Source organism: Macrotis lagotis, chromosome 4 (assembly GCF_037893015.1).
Source record: "Macrotis lagotis isolate mMagLag1 chromosome 4, bilby.v1.9.chrom.fasta, whole genome shotgun sequence".
Classification (NCBI taxonomy): Eukaryota; Metazoa; Chordata; class Mammalia; order Peramelemorphia; family Peramelidae; genus Macrotis; species Macrotis lagotis.
In genome coordinates, this window is record NC_133661.1 from 248,364,399 (window position 1) to 248,382,840 (window position 18,442).

Here is an 18,442-nt window from a genome sequence, read left to right on the forward strand (position 1 = left end):
TTCCTATCACAAGCGATGAAATGGGTTCTTGTAAAAGCAAGATGAGAAGGCAGTCTTTGCACAACACTAACCTCACTATAATAAACATAACTGTGTAAGTCATGTACATGCCAACATGATCCTCTTCAATTAAGAAGGATGAACATTATCAGCACTCACTAAATACAAGCTATGTACTTAGCACAGATTACATGTATTGATACATAAGAATCTGAAGAGACAATTTCTATTCTCAGAAAGCACTGAACGAAAGAAAAAACAAACATAGGAAAAAGACACAAAAACATACATGGAACTTTATAAACAAGATAAATTACAAAGCTACATTTAATTATACATCCAGTGCATGGGTGGAAGCTCTTTATTATCTAATAGTTCATCTAACTTTTTAAAATCTTGGGGAAAATTTAATTAATTATCTCACTCATGAGACATGGATGGGTAAATTTCACTTTCACATTCCTAACTGAATTTGAAGATATCTTATCTTCCTATATATAAAATATAGTGATTTGGACAATTGTGGTACTTAGTTATAATTTCTAAAGGAGCTAAATCTAACAATTCTTTTGTTTTGCATTATTTTCCCATTAATGAATATTGCATTTATATAGGCAAAAAAAGAGATTAATTAAAATTTATCCAAAAAAATCATCCAACAGAATCTGGGTCATATATAAAATATGTTTTTCTATTTTTACATATCTTTGAATAATTGTATTAGATGTTAAAAGTTGGTCCTTAAAAATGTCCAGATTATAACTCATAAAGGATTTTAACTATGAGGTTCTTGTGTTTCAATGGAATGGCAGAACAAAATGTTTAATTTGTACCCAGCCCACAAATCCATCTATTTCTGCCAAAAGTTCTCACATATTCACATAAACTCTTGCTTACAACCTCTCTATCCAGATTTTCCTTCTCCTCCCCTTCTCTTCCTCCTCCTTCAAATCTAAGATGAAACCAGACAGCAGCTTTGGAAAAAATTACTGACTGCAACTTAGGTAAGAGGTCACATATTCTATGGGAAAAGATCCAGGTAAAGAAAAGAACAGAAAATTAGAAATTCTGTAAACAGTTAGAGAAAAGAATATTAACTTAAAGGTTTAAGCATCCATGTAACAGCTAAAAGAGGCAATGAAATTCCAGAGTTTTGATGGGATGGGAACATTTTTTTCTTCAAGCTATAGGCTACACTGAGTGCCTGTTGGCACCTTCTCAGACTTTTGTCTTGTAACTACAATAAATATCTAAGAGAATAAGAATCAGTCCAAAGCTCTGGGGGGAAGGAAGGGAGAAAAATGTTCTTGCCAAGCATTTTGATCCATGCAGGAGAGGTCTTTGGATTAAGGATGGAAGAAAAGGGGGGGGGGGGGCTCCTAATTATTTTGTCTACCATATTCCCAATGTAGCCCTCTTTACAAGAGGGTTTTTTGAGGGAGAGGGAAGGATTAGAAAGGAAGGAGAGGAAGAAGGAGAAAAAAGTAGACAGATGGACAGAGGTGGGGAGAGATGGGGGTGAGTAGTATAAATTATACATTTGGGTCAAACAAAGAAAGCTTCACTTTTCTATACTTTATTAGGATGACTTAAAAATAATTCACTATAGCAAAGAACTCAAGAAAATAAAAATGTCCTAGATGAGGTGGTAACAGTTCCTACATTTTTTGACTCCTAAAGATAATGAAAAGCAAATTTTTATCATACTTGACTGTCAAAAGCAATTTAATCTGACATCTTAGATCTAAATCCAGACTAATTCCTTCTAAAGGATCTGAACAACACTAAAGTCATTGGCATCTATCCAGAAGAAAAGTTCTCAAGGAGGAAGCCTTTATGCCAAATCAGATGAATGTTGAATCGAAGAGAAAAAGAGACTCATGAGTTTGGCCTTATGACATATATAAAGACCTAGATTAAAAGGTCTCTCAAGTGAAATAGCCTTGCTCTAGTTCTATACAATTATCATTTTAGAAAATTAACATGACCTGGGAAAGAACTATGAAACATCTTATTTTGCATTTGATTTTTAAGATCAATTTGAATTTAGAAGTTTTTTTCCATTTTGAAAGACCACTGGCTACTAGGCTTCAAAAATAAGCATGATGATAGCAGCTAGGGATTTAAATAGTGCTTAAAGATATATGAAGTGTTTTTCAAATATTATCTAATATACATATTTTAAATACATAGAAAAAATGAATTCTGGAGTATAACCCTGAATAAGAACTGAAAATCTTATAACAAACAGAGATTTCAAAGTCTTTTTGCAGAAATAAAAGAAAACCAAATTGCCATATTTAAAAACAGAGTTATCTCCATGATAACCTTTAGAGCAAGACATTTAGGACTTTGTAGACAAAGGAAGCTTAATAAATGTTATTGAATGGCAACTGTTACTGAAGCTGTCAAGATACTAATAATAATGTTTGTCCTTCATTTTTGAAGAAGACCACGACATCAGGGAAGTGACACCATGACAAGAATGTGAATTGGATTTGAGTGAGAGGGGACTGTGCTAAGTCACCAGCCTCACTTTCTCCTCCAGAACCAGCTAGGTCCAGCGACCAGATATGAATCAGAATGAGTGAAGATGGCCGTGGATGCAGGACAATCAGAATTAAGTGACTTGCCCAAGGTCACACAGCTAGAAAGCAGCAAGTGTCTGAGGCTAAATGTGAACTCCTGTCCTTCTGAATCCAAGATTAGGGCTCTCTCCACTGAACCATCTAGCTGCCCCTTGGTGGTGCTGTGGGTAGAGTACTGACCTTGTAATCAGGAGAATTAAAGTCTGATTCCAACCTCTAGTTGGATGACCCTGATTTCCTTGCATCCAGGACCATCTCTAATCGTCCTGATTTATATCTGGGCACTGGACCCAGATGGCTCTGGAGGAGAAAGTGAGGTTGGTGACTTAGCACAGCATCCCATCACTCAAATCCAAGACACCAAAATAAGATAACTCACTTCTTAGAAGCTAACTGTTGGTATGAGACTACCACATAAGCTGAATAAAATAAGACTTTTAGCTTCAAAGTAACTACTAAATTGGAATCAGGTAACTTTGGCAATAAATCTGCATGGAAGTAAAACTCTCTTCCTCCCACATATACTAGGCAATGCTCATCTCAGAAATAACTTCTCCCACTGAAAAGTAACTATCTTTTCAAAGACAGAAAGTCAGGAAGAGATGAAGAACTAGAGCAAAAAAAAAAAAAGATTTGCCATCTGCTTTCCACTTACACTGTTTATCAAGTAGACACCACGTCCCCTGGAAGAGGCCACAGGTTTTACTATCCAAGGTCCCCGGTCCTTTGAATAGGAATCTGTTCAAAACATTGCAAGGGGAAAAGACAGATCATAATTTTATAGATTTGTGAATGTTCAACTTAGTATCCAGGTGTAAAGGACATTTCTCAAGTATCTAAGTGGAGATCAGTAGCTAAGAGAATGTTTCTTTCTCAACCAACTTACAAATGATTCATTTACTTGCATAACTTCTTATCTCATTGTCTGATTCTTTCATTCTAAAATAAGAGAAAGAATTATGCAAACAACTACATTTTAATCTACCAACAACCTCAGAAATCTTCATCAGTCTGAGATTCTTATTTACTAAAGAAGATTAACTTGTTCAGAGCAAAGAAACAGGGAGAGTTCATCAGAATTTAGAGCAATTAAATAGGGGTGAAATATCACATTCACAGGTATCCTTAGGCATTTTACATACTGCAAGTTGAACTTGGTATTTGCCCTAGAATGTGCAGGGAGGAGAGAATGGGGGTTAATTCCCCAGGAGTAGGGAACCTTTTTTCTACCAAGGGATTATTGATACTAATAACATTGGGATGTTGATAACATCATTCACCTGCTACATTAGGTTAAACATTTAATTAATTCACCCTTAAAAAGCCTGCAGTTGCCCTGGCAGCATTGTACCAAATGATTTTGCTGGCAATATTCTTCACCCATGCACTAAAAGATGAGAGTCTATAATAACATGATAATTCACAAACAATCTAGGTGAAAGAAGTCCCTAAAAAGCAGAAATCATTATTATTTCAAAGCAACAAAAAAAGGAAAGGTATATGAAATTATATGAGGACTAGGTTTTCTTGATTTTCTTCTCTAAATGAATGGGAAATGAAGAAGGAATACTATCCTAAAAAATTGTCATAAAAATATTATAAATATGTTATTAACCAAACTCCAACATAAAGTAATGAAATCAAGAATTAGTCAATTGTTCAAAACTCAAATCATAAGGTGAATCTAGAATCGGAATCATAAGGTGAACCTAGGATATGATTTCCAATACAAAATTCCCTAGGCAATCATTGTTTGCTGTCCTATAGAACACTCTTCCTGAAAAAATAACTGCCCTTTGTAATGTTGTTTCACCTAGCATGAGGCTTTCACAGAACTGATTTGCAATGTTGCATGGTATTCATCCATAGATAAAGAAAATACAGAAATAAATTATATATTTCAGTGCCATTAACCTTAAAGCAATCTCATTATTTTACTAAGTCCCATAAAGATTTTCCTTAATTCCAAAAAAAGATAAAAAGTTATTAAAAAATAAATTAATGTCCCTTTACCACTATATCAATATCAATCAATCAATATTTATTAAGTGCCTGGCACATCAATATGTCACAATGAACTTCCCATATAGTTCAAGTTTCAAATCTTCTCCTTTATGGACTATTAAAGATGGCTTACTCATGACCTTCAAACTTTCTCCTTTTTCTCCTCTGCCCAAAATAACACCAGTTTCATTCTACCTTCAGTCAGGGGACTGCTGGGCAATCTACCTTTGGACAGGGCAATATCAGCTTTCCCCTTTGCTCTCCTTCACTCTTCCAACCAAAAGCCATTATAGATCTTTTCTTTGCTGTCCTCATTACCAGAGTTAAAAGCCTTTCAACTATTTACATTTCTAGACTTTTCTGTCAACAGTACAATATGACAATTTTCATCATTTAGAGTGACAGAGCAGTTCCACTATTCAACCCCATTTCCCACTCCCCCTTTCTTTCTCCCCAGATATGTTAGAGCAAGACTGTTCAACCTTGCTCTTAAAAGTTTTTTTGAAATAATAGACAATATGTTTTGATTTGCCATTTTAGTGAGGGCTCTGGAGTAGCTTAACTTCGTGTACTAAAGCATTTAGTAAATCCAGAGGCACCTGCATAAAATCGCCCTGAAGGCTGATAGAGCAAGTTTAGAAATATTGGAGTATGCCATGAAATGAAAAGGTATGGGAAGTTCCATTATAAATGACTGACTTACAGTTTTCAAGAAACAACATCAGAGATATAAAATATTTAGAAATTATTTTGGAGGGGTTGATGTTAGGGTCTATTTTCAAAGTTAATATACATTTTAAAATAAACTATATATATAACAGAATTTCATAATTTCATATGAACGCTCTTATGGTGTTTATATTATTAGAATGATTTTGCTTTATTGATGATTAAGTTCATAATAAAAAAAATTTTAAATCTTCAATTTGGTGGGTATGAGAGAAAAAGGTCTAGGACTGTACACTAAACTTGTAAGGAAGGAATGGGGATCCAGAAGCTTAACTATCTTAACCTAACTATCTCTATAAATGGAACATAAATAACCAGATTATATATGATATAGTTATCTTAAATTTACACAGCTACATATGACATAAAAGCACAGCAAACATAAAAGAAAAAGACTAATAAAAGACATGTGGTACTTGTACATCAAGGAACATAAATGAAGGACATGAAAAGATAGCCCACATGGTAAAGAAGATAAGTGGCATACAGTGTTAAATTTATATGTATGTAACTTCTAGACTGCGGAAATCGAGCATCCTTGTGTGGACACTGCAGACTAACAAACAAAACAGTGGCACCTATGAATGTAGTACCCAAAAAGTATGTTCAGATATATATATATACAAGGGAAACTATCACAAGACAGAATCCAAATTAAGTTGAATAAGTTTTTAATGCTAATCTTGTAGTTTCTCTGCCTGGGAATGACAATTTTTGAATTTTTTTTCCTTTTTTTTTTTGTAGCTAGGATAATCACTGGGGTGAATTTGGCCCAAATGTAAAAGTTGGGGACCACAACACTCTCAATCAATCACTTACTACAGAATTCTGCATACTCAGCTGGCAGGAGGAAGGTCTGAGGGAGGATGTGGAATGCCTTGAATCCATGTGTATGCTGCATTCGAATAATGTTTTTGTACAGTCGGTCCTTCCGGGTTAGTTCATAAGACCTAAAATCATACAAGTTTTTTTTCTTTCTCAGTCAATTGTGTTTGAGACTTTCCAGTACACTCATACTCTGAAGGGCTAACAAAAACAGACAGTAAACTTTAAGTATGATGTGAATATGGGCTCAAATGCATAATAATAATAATAATAATAATAATAATAATAATGATGATTCTCTACAATATTTTAAAGATCAACCCCTGTGCCACTCCCCTCTGGGGGTCTAAAGAAATTCTATCATGCCAATATTTTCATCAGAACTTTCAGCCTAATTCTACAAAGTTTTCCATTAACTAATTCTGCTGTGACTTGCTTATACCTCCAATTTTCTCCTCTAAACTTCTATTTTTCCTAATCCCTTTCATCCATAACTAATACCCTGAGCAAAATTGGTTCCCATCATCCTCTTCCATAAATCTATGTCCCTAAAGAGTTGGGTCCTCACCCTCCCTGGCCCCTATCATCCCGCACCCTCCCTAATCCCTACCTATCCCTAACAGTGAATATCATGAATAAATGCTGCTTTAGCCAGTTCTCTTACATATATTCATTTTCACAGTACATGAACCAAAACCCACCTTTCTCCTGGGGATACTACAGCTCTCACCACTTCTTCAATGCTGAACATTCCTTCTCTCACAATACCAGGCCTTGGGCTTAGCAACTTCCTTGCACTGCTCCTTGGGATCATAGCATATGGAGCAGGGAAAAAACTCTAAATCTTATCCAGCCTCCTTATTTTAAAGATAAGGAGATTAAAGCCCAGTGAAGTTAGAATTTTGTCCAAGGACAAAAAGTAGCAGAGACAAGATGTAAACCAAATTCTCTAGTAAACCACTCTGCTCTTTTTTCTAGACCCTTGGTTCTGCTACTTTCAAATTACAGCATATTTATTTATCTATGTCTATGTCAATTTTCCAAGGAGAATATAAACTCCTTAAAGGCAGGAGTTAGCTTTACTATTTGTCCTTCTGTCTCCAGCACTTAGCACAGGGCATGGACCTCTTTTTGGGGGGGAGGGTGTCAGGAGGCAGGTGGAAGTACACTGAGGAGAGCCAGACTTGTGGTTCCCAAGTGGGAACTTCCCAAGAGGAAATTTCCTCCACCAATTCAGATCAGTAGCAGCTGCCTAGGGTTATGAGAAGTTAGGTGACTTTCCTAGGGTCAAAAATGCAATCTGCATCAGAAGAGAAACTTGAACCCAGGTCTTCCTGATTCCAAGGCTTGCTTTCAATCCATCAAATGCCAAATTATCTCTAGTTTTTCATATGGTAAATACTTTATAAAAGATTATTGAATTGAACTGAATTTATTCAACAATTTTCCTGTAGAATTTAGGTTATCTAATTATACTACCCTCTCTTTGTCCATGTTATTGTCATACAAGTAATCTTTAGGAAATTCTTCTAGTTTCCTGAAGGATTTGGACCTGAGTCCTTGATTATGCTGCCTATCATCGTTGGTAGTCCTAACCTTCATGTAAACAGTGACCTTCTAGCACATCATCTTCTTAAGTTCCTTTGACTTTTGTCTTCACCTACTCTACTGAGCCCACACACTGTGGTAGCCCTATTTTAAAACTCATCTTCAAATATGACACAGGTCCAACCCTAAGGTCTGAAATTCCCCTCCACAACCATCATCTTCTAACTAGTTATTACTCTTACTCATCTTGCTAAATTGATCTTCAGTCTTAATATGACATTCCTCTCTCTAAATATATCAACCCTATTCTACTGTCACTTCTCTCATATCAAAGTCTGCATCAAAATGGTAAATAATTTTAGCACTGCTTTCTATTCCACTCTTGCATTCCTCTTTATACCCTGTCCTTCTGTTGCTCCTCTTATCCCAAGCAATAATCCACTCAGATAATGTCCATTCATTCATCCATGTTCTCTACTCCTACTCCCAAAGTACTTCTGGAGCAAATTAAGCAGTTTCAATACAAATTTGTTTCCTAATCTCAATTGGTCCCCTACAACTACAGTAATACTTGTATTTTTTCATCTTTTAAATTTCCTATCACATTCAAGATAACGAATTCAAAATTCCTTCTGCTCTCTTCATATAATTCCATATAATTCATATAATTCCTTACTCTTGTTCAGCACAAAACTTTTAATTATTAAATTCTAATTGTTAAAAATATCAACTACTCCCTTTCATATCTCAAAAAGTCTTGATATCATCACCTAATATTATCCCATTTCTATCAAAGCTAACCATTCTATCAAGACCCCCTTGTTCCCTTTGTTCTCTGTTTCCTCAATTATTCCTTCAAAATGTTACACTGGAATCAGAAACACTGGAGAGCAAATCTTGATTTATATATTTACTAACTGTGTAACTTGGGGCTAGTCATTTAACTTCTCTAAATCTGAGTTTCTTCATCTGTAAAAAAGAAATATATAAATATATAAAATATAACTATATAACTATATAAACACCTGTCTCACAGCTCTGTGAAGTTTCAATGTGCTATATAAAGCAATTTAAAAAATAAAGCACAGGGGCAGCTAGGTGGTGCAGTGGACAGAGCACCGGCCCTGGAGTCAGGAGTACCTGAGTTCAAATCCGACCTCAGACACTTAATAATTACTTAGCTGTGTTGCCTTGGGCAAGCCACTTAACCCTACTGCCTTGCAAAAACCTAAAAAAACAAAAAACAAAAACAAAAACCCAAAACCAAAGCACTATGAAAATACGATTATTATTCATCTTCAATTATTCTAGCTTTTCCTTCTTCCTATAAATATGCTCAGTTCTCCCTTATCCTTAAAAAAGTCTTTCTTTAACCTTAATAGCCCCTCAATCTTTCCTACCCTGTATAAAGCTCCTTTATCATCTCCACATCTCTCTTTCTATATATTCTTTTTTACTCAGTTATATGATTTCTATTTTCATTATTATGAAGATAGTAATAATTATAATTAACATTTATATAGGACTGACTATAAATGAAGCACTTTTTAATCATTATCCTATTTAATGACTCTCTCACTTAAGCATGGTATCATACTTGCCAAGGCATTTCTTTGAGATCTCCATCTAGTGTTCTTGTCACTTCATGTAATGCATACAAAACTAACATCATCATCTTTTCTTTATAGTCTGCCCTTCTTTCTAATGTCTCTATTTCTGCTGTTGGCATTTAAGGATCAATAAATCTAGGTTATTTTTGATTCTTTAACCTCCACCTCCAAACCCTTACCCAGAACACTGGCTTCTTTAAGTCCTGACTACAATTTCATCTTACACAGGAAATCTTTAGAGAGCCAGATAGACCTAGGTCCTAGTCTTTAACTCATTTTTGATTTTGTGACCATTGGCAAGTCATTGAACCTCTCACTCCTCAGATATCTGTCTAAGATTCTATATTATTTGTGAATTGCCAGTCTGTAATTAAGGAACTATTCTCCTATACCAGAAATTAACCACAACAATGAAAAAAAATACCCCTTAATTCTAGTGCCTTTCCCACTGTTATTTCCTATTTATCCTGTATGTAGCTTGCTTTGACATATTTATTTGCAGCATGTTGTCTCCCCCATTTGACTGTGAGCTCCTTGAGTCTTGGGAATGTCTTTTTGTCTTATTTTTGTAACCCTAGCTCTTAGTACAGTATCTATCACATAAAATGCTTAATTATTGCTGACTGATTGTTTGACATAGAATTTAATGATAGCAGAGAACTCAGAAATCATCTGTCTCAAATACCCCATCTTATAAATGAGGCAAGAGAGGCTCAAGGAAATCCCATGACTTGTCCCCAGTCACAGTAAGTTGGTCTTATCAATGATCATTTCTATAGATAGTCTATTAGTGAAAAGGTATAGTGCAAGGTCAATCAACCAATAAGCATTTGTTAAATACGGAGACAAAGGGCAATCCCTGTTCTCAAAAAACTCCCAATCCAATGGGGGAGACAACATAGAAACAAATAAATGGATTTAAAACTATGAGCCCGGGGTTCAAATCCTGATTCTGACACCAGCTTTGTGATCATGGCTGAGCCTAAGTTTTGATCCATCAAATGGGGATAACACTTGTATTATTACCTCAAAGGAAAGAATTTTATAAACCCTAATGTGATGCTATTATTATTAGATTTTTTGTTTTAAATCTAGAGCTATGATTTCATTGGTGTAGTTAATTCCTGGTATAGGACATAGTCCCTCACATACAGACCAGCAATCCACATATAACATATAATCTTAGAGAGACACCTGAGAGGTTGAGAGGTTCAGTGATTTACCAATGGTCATAAAGTCAAAATGAATTAAAGGCAAGACTAGCACCTCTCTAGCTACTACCAATGTTAAGAGTATTGATTAATCTAACTTTCCCTACAATTCTAAGGAGGAATTAAAGTTTAAATTCAATTATCATGTGTCAGAGTAGTTTCTGGGAAGAAACTGGATCACTAGCTTTACAAAGTATGAGATTCAAACTTCATTTTCTTTTTCTTTGAAAAGAGAGGGGACATAAATGATGATGTATCTTTGTAAAATCATAGCAATGATTTACTTTAAACTCGGTCTCTATCTTTTCCAAACTAGAAGTTCAGTAGCCCACTCAGAGGTCTAATCCCATTTCTCATTAATACAGAATTGGGGGCAGCTAAGTGGTGCAGTGAATAGAGCACCAGTCCAGGAGTCAGGAGGACCTGAGTTCAAATCTGATCTCAGACATTTAATAATTGCCTAGCTGTATAGATCTTGAGCAAGTCACATGAAATTTTTTTAAAAATACAGAATTTGACCTGCTCCATTACCAACCTAAGGTCAATTTACCCCACTTAGACAGTTTGAGGGCTCCCCCCTCCCAGAGGCTTGATCATATAGGTGCTGGACTTAATATAGACACCTGATCTCAAGCACTCCACTAGCCTCAGGCCTCCTCAGTAGCAAAGATTACAAGTATCTGACAAGCAAGTCTGGCAGCAATGATCTGTTTAAATTTTTTAACCAAGGATGTGATAATGTGTGTGTGTGTGTGTGTGTGTGTGTATGCAGGTGTAAGTAAAATCAATGGTGGCTCATAAGAACACCAACTATTACAGCCCTGGTTGGGACCAAGCTATAATCAATTCTGTCATAAAGAAGCTCTAGTATTAGGGAAGAAAAGTGCTACATGTACCCTAAGGGAAGTTCAATAATATACTCTGAAAACATGGAATGATAATCACTGATTTATAAAAATCAAATTCTCACTTTTGGAAATTATGAGCCTAAAACAGTACTTATATAAGTCAGTCCAGTATTTATCATGTAGTTATTGAACATGGCTATGATTAAGGCTGGACAAAGTCACCTTGGACATGCCTGGACATTACTCTTACATTACTCTTACAGTCCCTCTTCTCACAAAAATAGAGGACGCTTAGGTGACACTTAGCACCACCTTTCAGGTACCTCAGTTATATAGACTTTTCTCTACCTTTCTCCTTATAAAAAGCCACATGAAGCAAAGGATCAGAAACTCATTCATGCAAAGGTATAAAAATGTATTTATTTATTCATGTTCTTCTCTCAAAACATTTTTACTAAAGACTACAAGGTCTTAAGCTAAATAATAAAAGAACAACAAACTTTTCTGAACTCACTAAAATCATAATAATATAATGTGTTTACACAGACATAGATATATATATATTATATATGTGGCATATAATGTAGATACACACATGTGTGTGAATATTTAAAGAAATATATAAATCGAATAACTAACCTCAAATAGTATCTTACTAAAACAAACCCAACATGGAAATATCAATCTTAAGTACTTTGTCATTTTCTAAACATTCAGATTTAAAATTTCTAACTACTTATTTTCCACTGTATCAGTGAAAGGCCTAAAGCTCTTTGGACTACAAAGTGTTCATAAACAAAACAAGGAAATTGGGTATAATCCTCTCTAAGACCATTTCAATTCTTAGTCTCAATAGTTCTTTGCTCAGTCATCATACAAAAACCATCTAGACAATCTTCATTAAAAATCACTAAACTAATTCCATTTGTATTACAATTCAAATTTTTACTCTGGTTTCTCAAATCCAAAGATTTCTTGGGTAAATCCTGGTGCCATAGAGTTACTTTTCCTGGAGCAGGGGTAGGCAGGTAGAAAAGAGGGCAGAATTTGGTTTTCTTTAGATGCTCTCTCTCTATATATATCACAGATGATTTTTTCAAGACAGACTAACTTTTCCCTAGTTCTCCCTGTGCCTAAAAACAGTTAACTTTAAATGGGAATAAAAGTTAGTAACCTTGTATTACCTGGGAAAGTGATTGACCTTTTGCATCTCAGAGAGGGTACGAAGCAAGAAAGGCTTCAGATGGGATCCTGTCCACATGAGGTTATAGTCAGTGCTGCTTGGATGAACCTAAGGGACATATAAGGAAAAGATAACACAACCTAGCCTTCTTCAAGGAAGAACAATAGCTAACTGATATAGAAAAAAACAATCACTGTTAGTCATCCACCCAGAAAGAAGTAGTGCTGCCAGAAGTGACAATCCTGTTAGTCTCTGAAGTAGCTAGAAACTGGTTAAATAAAGCAGATATATCAGAATAGAAATAACATGAAGAATAGTATTGGAAGAGAGGCCTTAGGTAAGAAGGAATCAACAAACCACAAAAATGAAACAAGAAATAAATTGATCCTTATAAAATAAATCATAAAGCTATTATTAGTCTATTCTTTCTCTAAAAGAATGAAGGAGATAAAATTACTTCCACTTCCCCTCCCCATTTCCTTTTTAGAATAATTTCAAGATCCTGTAATCATCTTACATATTCTAAGTTACAAGTCTTTATCAGATCCAGAATTCTTCAAAAGCAAATAAAATTATAATATAAACTATCAGTCATGGTCAAGACTTTCACCAAAACATCTATGTCAGATTCCAGGTTAGGTATTCAAAAATTAGAGTCATGAAGCCATTTCATATCGTATTCTTTATGAGAAAAATCAGTCTCTAAAAAAGCCCAAGGGTAGCTAGGTGGCACAGTGGATAGAGCACTGGCCCTGGAGTCAGTAGAAACTGAGTTCAAATCCGACCTCAGACACTTAATAACTGCCTAGTTGTGTGACCATGGGCAAGTCACTTAACCCCATTGCCTTGCAAAAACCAAAAAAATAAAAAAAATAAAAAAGCCCAAGAAAGTTCAAGTGTTGTCTTCAAGAAAAAAGACTTAATACTTCCTTGTGGGGCTATTTTTCCATGCACAAGAGAAGACAACACTGGCACAGGGTAGTGGATCCAACTGTGTTTTTTGTTTGTTTGTTTGTTTAGTTTTTGCAATGGGGTTAAGTGGCTTGCCCAAGGCCACAAGGCTAGGTAATTATTAAGTGTCTGAGGTCGGATTTGAACTCAGGTACTCCTGACTCCAAGGCCAGTGCTCTATCCACTGCGCCACCTAGCTGCCCCAATCCAATTGTTTTTTAGATCTGACTATGTTAAAAATAAAAGTTGGCTAAATGGTTAGGATTTCAGTCTTATGAATGGAACAGCAGGGATAACAAAAATTACCTTACATCCCTAGAGTACTTACTTCATGAAATCCATGCGCTGTCAGAATGCTACGCACCAGACGACTATCTGTCCGCACAATCTTATAGGACAAATGATACCGTTCTTAAGGAAATAAAAAAGGTATGTTACCAAAAAGTTAATGACAGAGATAAAAGTAAACTGTAAGAGATTTAATCTAGATAAATCTCAACAAAATTACACCAGATATCTTTATGCCAAAGGAATAATTACAATTAGTTGAGGGCTATATAAGAAGTTCCCAAGTTTCACTAAGGTAAACTAGGTGGTGGCACAGTGGACAGAAAAATGGTCTGGATTCTGGAAAGTCTGAGTTTGAATCCAGTCTCAAGCCATTACCATCTTACCAATATCTGAACAAGATATTTAATCTCTGCCTCAGTTTTCTCAGCTATTAAAAGGAGATAATAATATCATCTACATCCCAGGGGTATTGTTAAAATTAAATGAAATATTTGCAAAGTGCATAGCACAGTGCCTCAAGCATAGTAGGTATAAAAAACATAAAAATATGCTTCCTTCTTCTAAAAAGGATATAACCCAGAAAAATATTTGATAATATTGGTTATATAGGGCTGATAACATATAATGTTAAATTTACCTTCAAGTATCATTAATTTTCTATGAAGGTGATTCCTGGAATGGAGGAAAACCTTGAGGCAGGGAAATCAACTAAAAGTCTCCTATACTGGGTTCAGGCATGGGATAAACAAGGATTTGCACCAGAGTGACAGCAGTATCAGAAAAAAATGTTATTTAGATAAAATTGACAGGACTTGGCAACAAATTGGAAATGGGGGGGGGGGGGGAAGGAATACAGGGAAGGATAAAGGACAAAACCTAGGGTGGGAACCTGAGTGACTCAGATAATAATGGTACCCTCAACAGTAATAGGAAAGTTAGGAAAAGGGAAGGTTTTTTTTTGGGGGGGGGAGGTGAATTAAGTTTTGAAAATAGTGAGTTTACAATGTCTCTCAGGCATCCAGTTGAATACTAGCAATTGGAGATGAGAATCTGAAGGTTGAAAGGTTAGAAGAATATAGTATTCAGAGGAATATAAGCATGGAAGGTAACAACAAGAATTCATGGAAGCTGATAAGATTACCAAGCCATGGGTAGGGTCCTATGGAATATCCAAAGTTAGACAACATGATCTAGAAGAAAATTCAGTAAAAGAGACACATAGAGAAGTCAGATAAATAGAAGGAAAACCAGGAGAGGGTTATCACAAAAACCAAGAGAGAATAAAGTATAGAGAAGAGAATAACAGATGGTGTTAAAGGCTGCAGAAAGGCCAAGAAGTATAAAGACTGAAAAAAGGCCACTGAATTTGGCAATTAAGAGATTGTTAGTAACTTTGGAGAGAATAGTTTGGGTTGAATGCTGAAATCACAAATGAGACGACAGAGTAAAGAAGAGAATTTTCAATTGCAATAGCTCATTTAGTTCCCTGATTCCAGTTTCACCTTTCCATCCCCCTAGCCATCATCTACACAGGAGCCATATTAATATTCTTAAAACATAATGCTGACCATTTCAGTCCCCTATCCAAATAATCTTTAATAATGCTTAATGTGCTGATTACATTGACATAAAAAATTAATTGAAAAATAAAATAAATAAAACAGAAAATATTCAGAATACAAAAATAATCCCTACCACTTCTCCTGGCAATTAGTACTATGGTTTTTGATATGACAAATGGGTATCTTAAGACTTTTTGTAGCCAGAAACTATCATTTATTCAAGATCAGAAAGGATTTTTAAAATTATCCTTTCTACAATGTTCTTTGTAACATTCCTAAGAAATCATCATGTAGACATTGGTTTAGAAGACCTCTATAATACCTAATAACTCTATCTATGATCCTTATTACAGGATCCTGCTTCTATACTATTTCTAACCACTGGTCCTAGTTCTCTATCTGCTCCCAGGTCATTTTCCCTCCTTTCTCAATGAATTTAGGAAACAGCTCACTGATTGTCTCTCAATCCCAAATCCTGTCATTATACAAGGAGACTTCAACATATATATTAATGTTTTTTCAAATAATCTAGCTTTCCAATTTCCTAATCTATTCAACTGCAATAACCTCAGTTACTCTTGTTCTCTATTCTAACAGAGATCTCTAGTCACTCACCCTTGAACCCCTACACTGGCTACATTCTTCCCTTCTCAATCTCAATCCCTAGATGAATCATTTCAGTTCTACAATATCTTCTATTCTGAACTCCCTTCCCCTTCTCCTATCTCGGAATACATCCTGTCAAATCTTAATTCCCTATTTCTATCTCCTTTGCTCCTATTCATGTGATCTAAACAGAATTAGAGAAAGACATGAAACTACATTGAACAAGTCGATTACAAGTATGTGTTGTAATCTCAAATAACCCCTCATGGTAGCAAGGAAATCCTACTTTACTCTAATTCATTCCTATTCCACTTACCATATCAGCTAGGCCAAACCTTCATATCTCTCCTCAGGCCTGCCATCTCAGCAGAGGAATTGAAAAATTGAAGTCATTTCCCCAAAGATGTCTCTTTCCCCCCTCTTCATTACACATCTCTCTTATAGCCTGCCCCATCCCACATTATCTCCTTCACCCCCTTCTCTGATGATAAGGTGGCCCTTCTGTTTACCAAGGTCAATCCTTCTACATGTACCCTTAATCCTTATTTACCCCACATAGCCAGTCCACTGTCAAATTTTATTTTTGTTTCTACATTCACAACATTTCTTGGTTTTGCCATCTCCTTTCCACTTACATTTTCCTTTTTTAGTCCAGACCTTCATCACCTTGAACTTAAATCATACTGCTGTAGCCTTTTGATTTTTTTCTGCCTCAGTTCTTTCCACTTCAAACAAGCCTATATATTGCTATACCAGTGATTTTTCTAAACATAGATCCTATCATATCTATTGCCCAGATTTCAACATCAGACATATCAATCTCCTATTAAGTTTTTCCAATAATATCTAGATTTGGAACAGAATGGATGGATCTGCTGGTCTCAGAGTTGAAAAGGAAGAGGCTAATACTATGAACTGCTTTCAGGAAATTGCCAAGCACTTTTACCCACTTCAAACTTTCCTTGAGCAGCAAAGATACATATTTTCAATACAAACATTTTACCAGCATTTTTTTTTTAATAGTATGATCTCTGGAAGATTACACAGAAGGCAATGAAAAAGCTCATAATGTTATGAATTATGTAAACAATGAAAAACTAAAAAGACTAGGATTAAAGGATGTCATCAAAGAATTATTTTAATTGAAAAGAAAAAGAAGATAAATTGATTTGATGGACAGCTAGAGGGTTCTCCTGGTACCCCCTTATAATGCCAGGAGGAAGGTCTCCAACATGTTGGATGGACCCTATGGTAAACCTGCTGGAGGGAATGGTAAAGAATACCATAGGATGGGTAGGGAGAGCTGTCAACTTAAAAATGTATCTCAAAAAGGCTGTGATTTATATTACTGAAAGAAACACCTGAATTAACAGGATCATAGATACAATCAAGCATGTGATATGTTAACTTCTCAATGGGTCTTCACCCAAGTTTTTGATAAAAATACTGAACAGGAGAGGGCTAATTACAGTGTGTTATGAGATGCTACTAAATACTTTTCTCTAAATAAACATCAATCTTTTCACAAATAATTATTGGATATGGTCTTTTAGCCAGGGTTATACATTTCAAGAGTGCTTTAAGATGCTAGCTTTGGCCTTGCTCTCTGATTAAATTTTTATTAATGATTTTAAAATATAAAGACAGCTATATTAAATTCTCAAAATTCACAAAGCAAGTAGGGATAAATAATACAACAAAAAAGAGAATCAGAACACAAAAAGCTATTACTAACAGTATGAAAAAACAGACCAAATTTAATAAAACGAAATTCAAAAGTAATAAAGTCCTGCAGCTGGTTTCAAGTAGTGGAAATAACAGTTCATGTAAAAAACACCTATGAATTTTGGTAGCCTAAATGTTAATATAAAAGTCAACAAAATGTTATAGAAGAGAAGTATAGTTTGGGTCAAAAGCAAGAAAGTTTTTATTATATTCTTTTTTAGATAACATATGAATAATATTCCCAATTATGGGTATCATGTTTTGGGAATAACATTAACAAGTTGGACCTAAAAAAAAACTAGAATAATGAAGGAACTAGAAATCTTTCAAAAGAAGTTTCACTGAAAGACCTAGGAACAATTAGTCTGAAGAAGAATTTACTTTGGTGACATAAGCTAACTTTAAGCACAGAATTTTCAAATACAAAAAGGGCTATATGTGTTCTAGTTGTGTCATAGGAAAGAACTAAGATAAATAAATGTAAAATACAGTAACTTATACTAAAATTAGCTTTAACTATTCTAACTATAGAAAAATAGGATTACCTCCAAAAGGCAAAGAATTCTTTAAACAAAACAAACAAAAACCAAACTGATAATCACCTGCTAGAGAAATATAGCAGAATCTAGGCTTTTATTTGGGATTAGACTAGATGATGCCCAAGGTCCATTCTAATTCTAAGATTCTCATAATTTTATCAAATTAATGAAGAAGATTTTAAGTAGTCTAGGGGATGATTATGTTGAAGGAAATAAATAAGA

At 35.0% G+C, this 18,442-nt stretch overlaps 1 protein-coding gene across 1 annotated transcript in view; it reads right to left on the minus strand.

Annotated features, from left to right (window-relative positions):
• The window catches only part of TTLL5 (tubulin tyrosine ligase like 5), a 469,247-nt gene that overhangs the window by 346,433 nt on the left and 104,372 nt on the right, over positions 1 to 18,442 (minus strand). Inside the window, 4 exon segments of the mRNA XM_074235683.1 lie at positions 3,244 to 3,326; positions 6,141 to 6,271; positions 12,548 to 12,654; positions 13,826 to 13,908. Coding sequence (XP_074091784.1) covers positions 3,244 to 3,326; positions 6,141 to 6,271; positions 12,548 to 12,654; positions 13,826 to 13,908 — 404 coding nt within the window.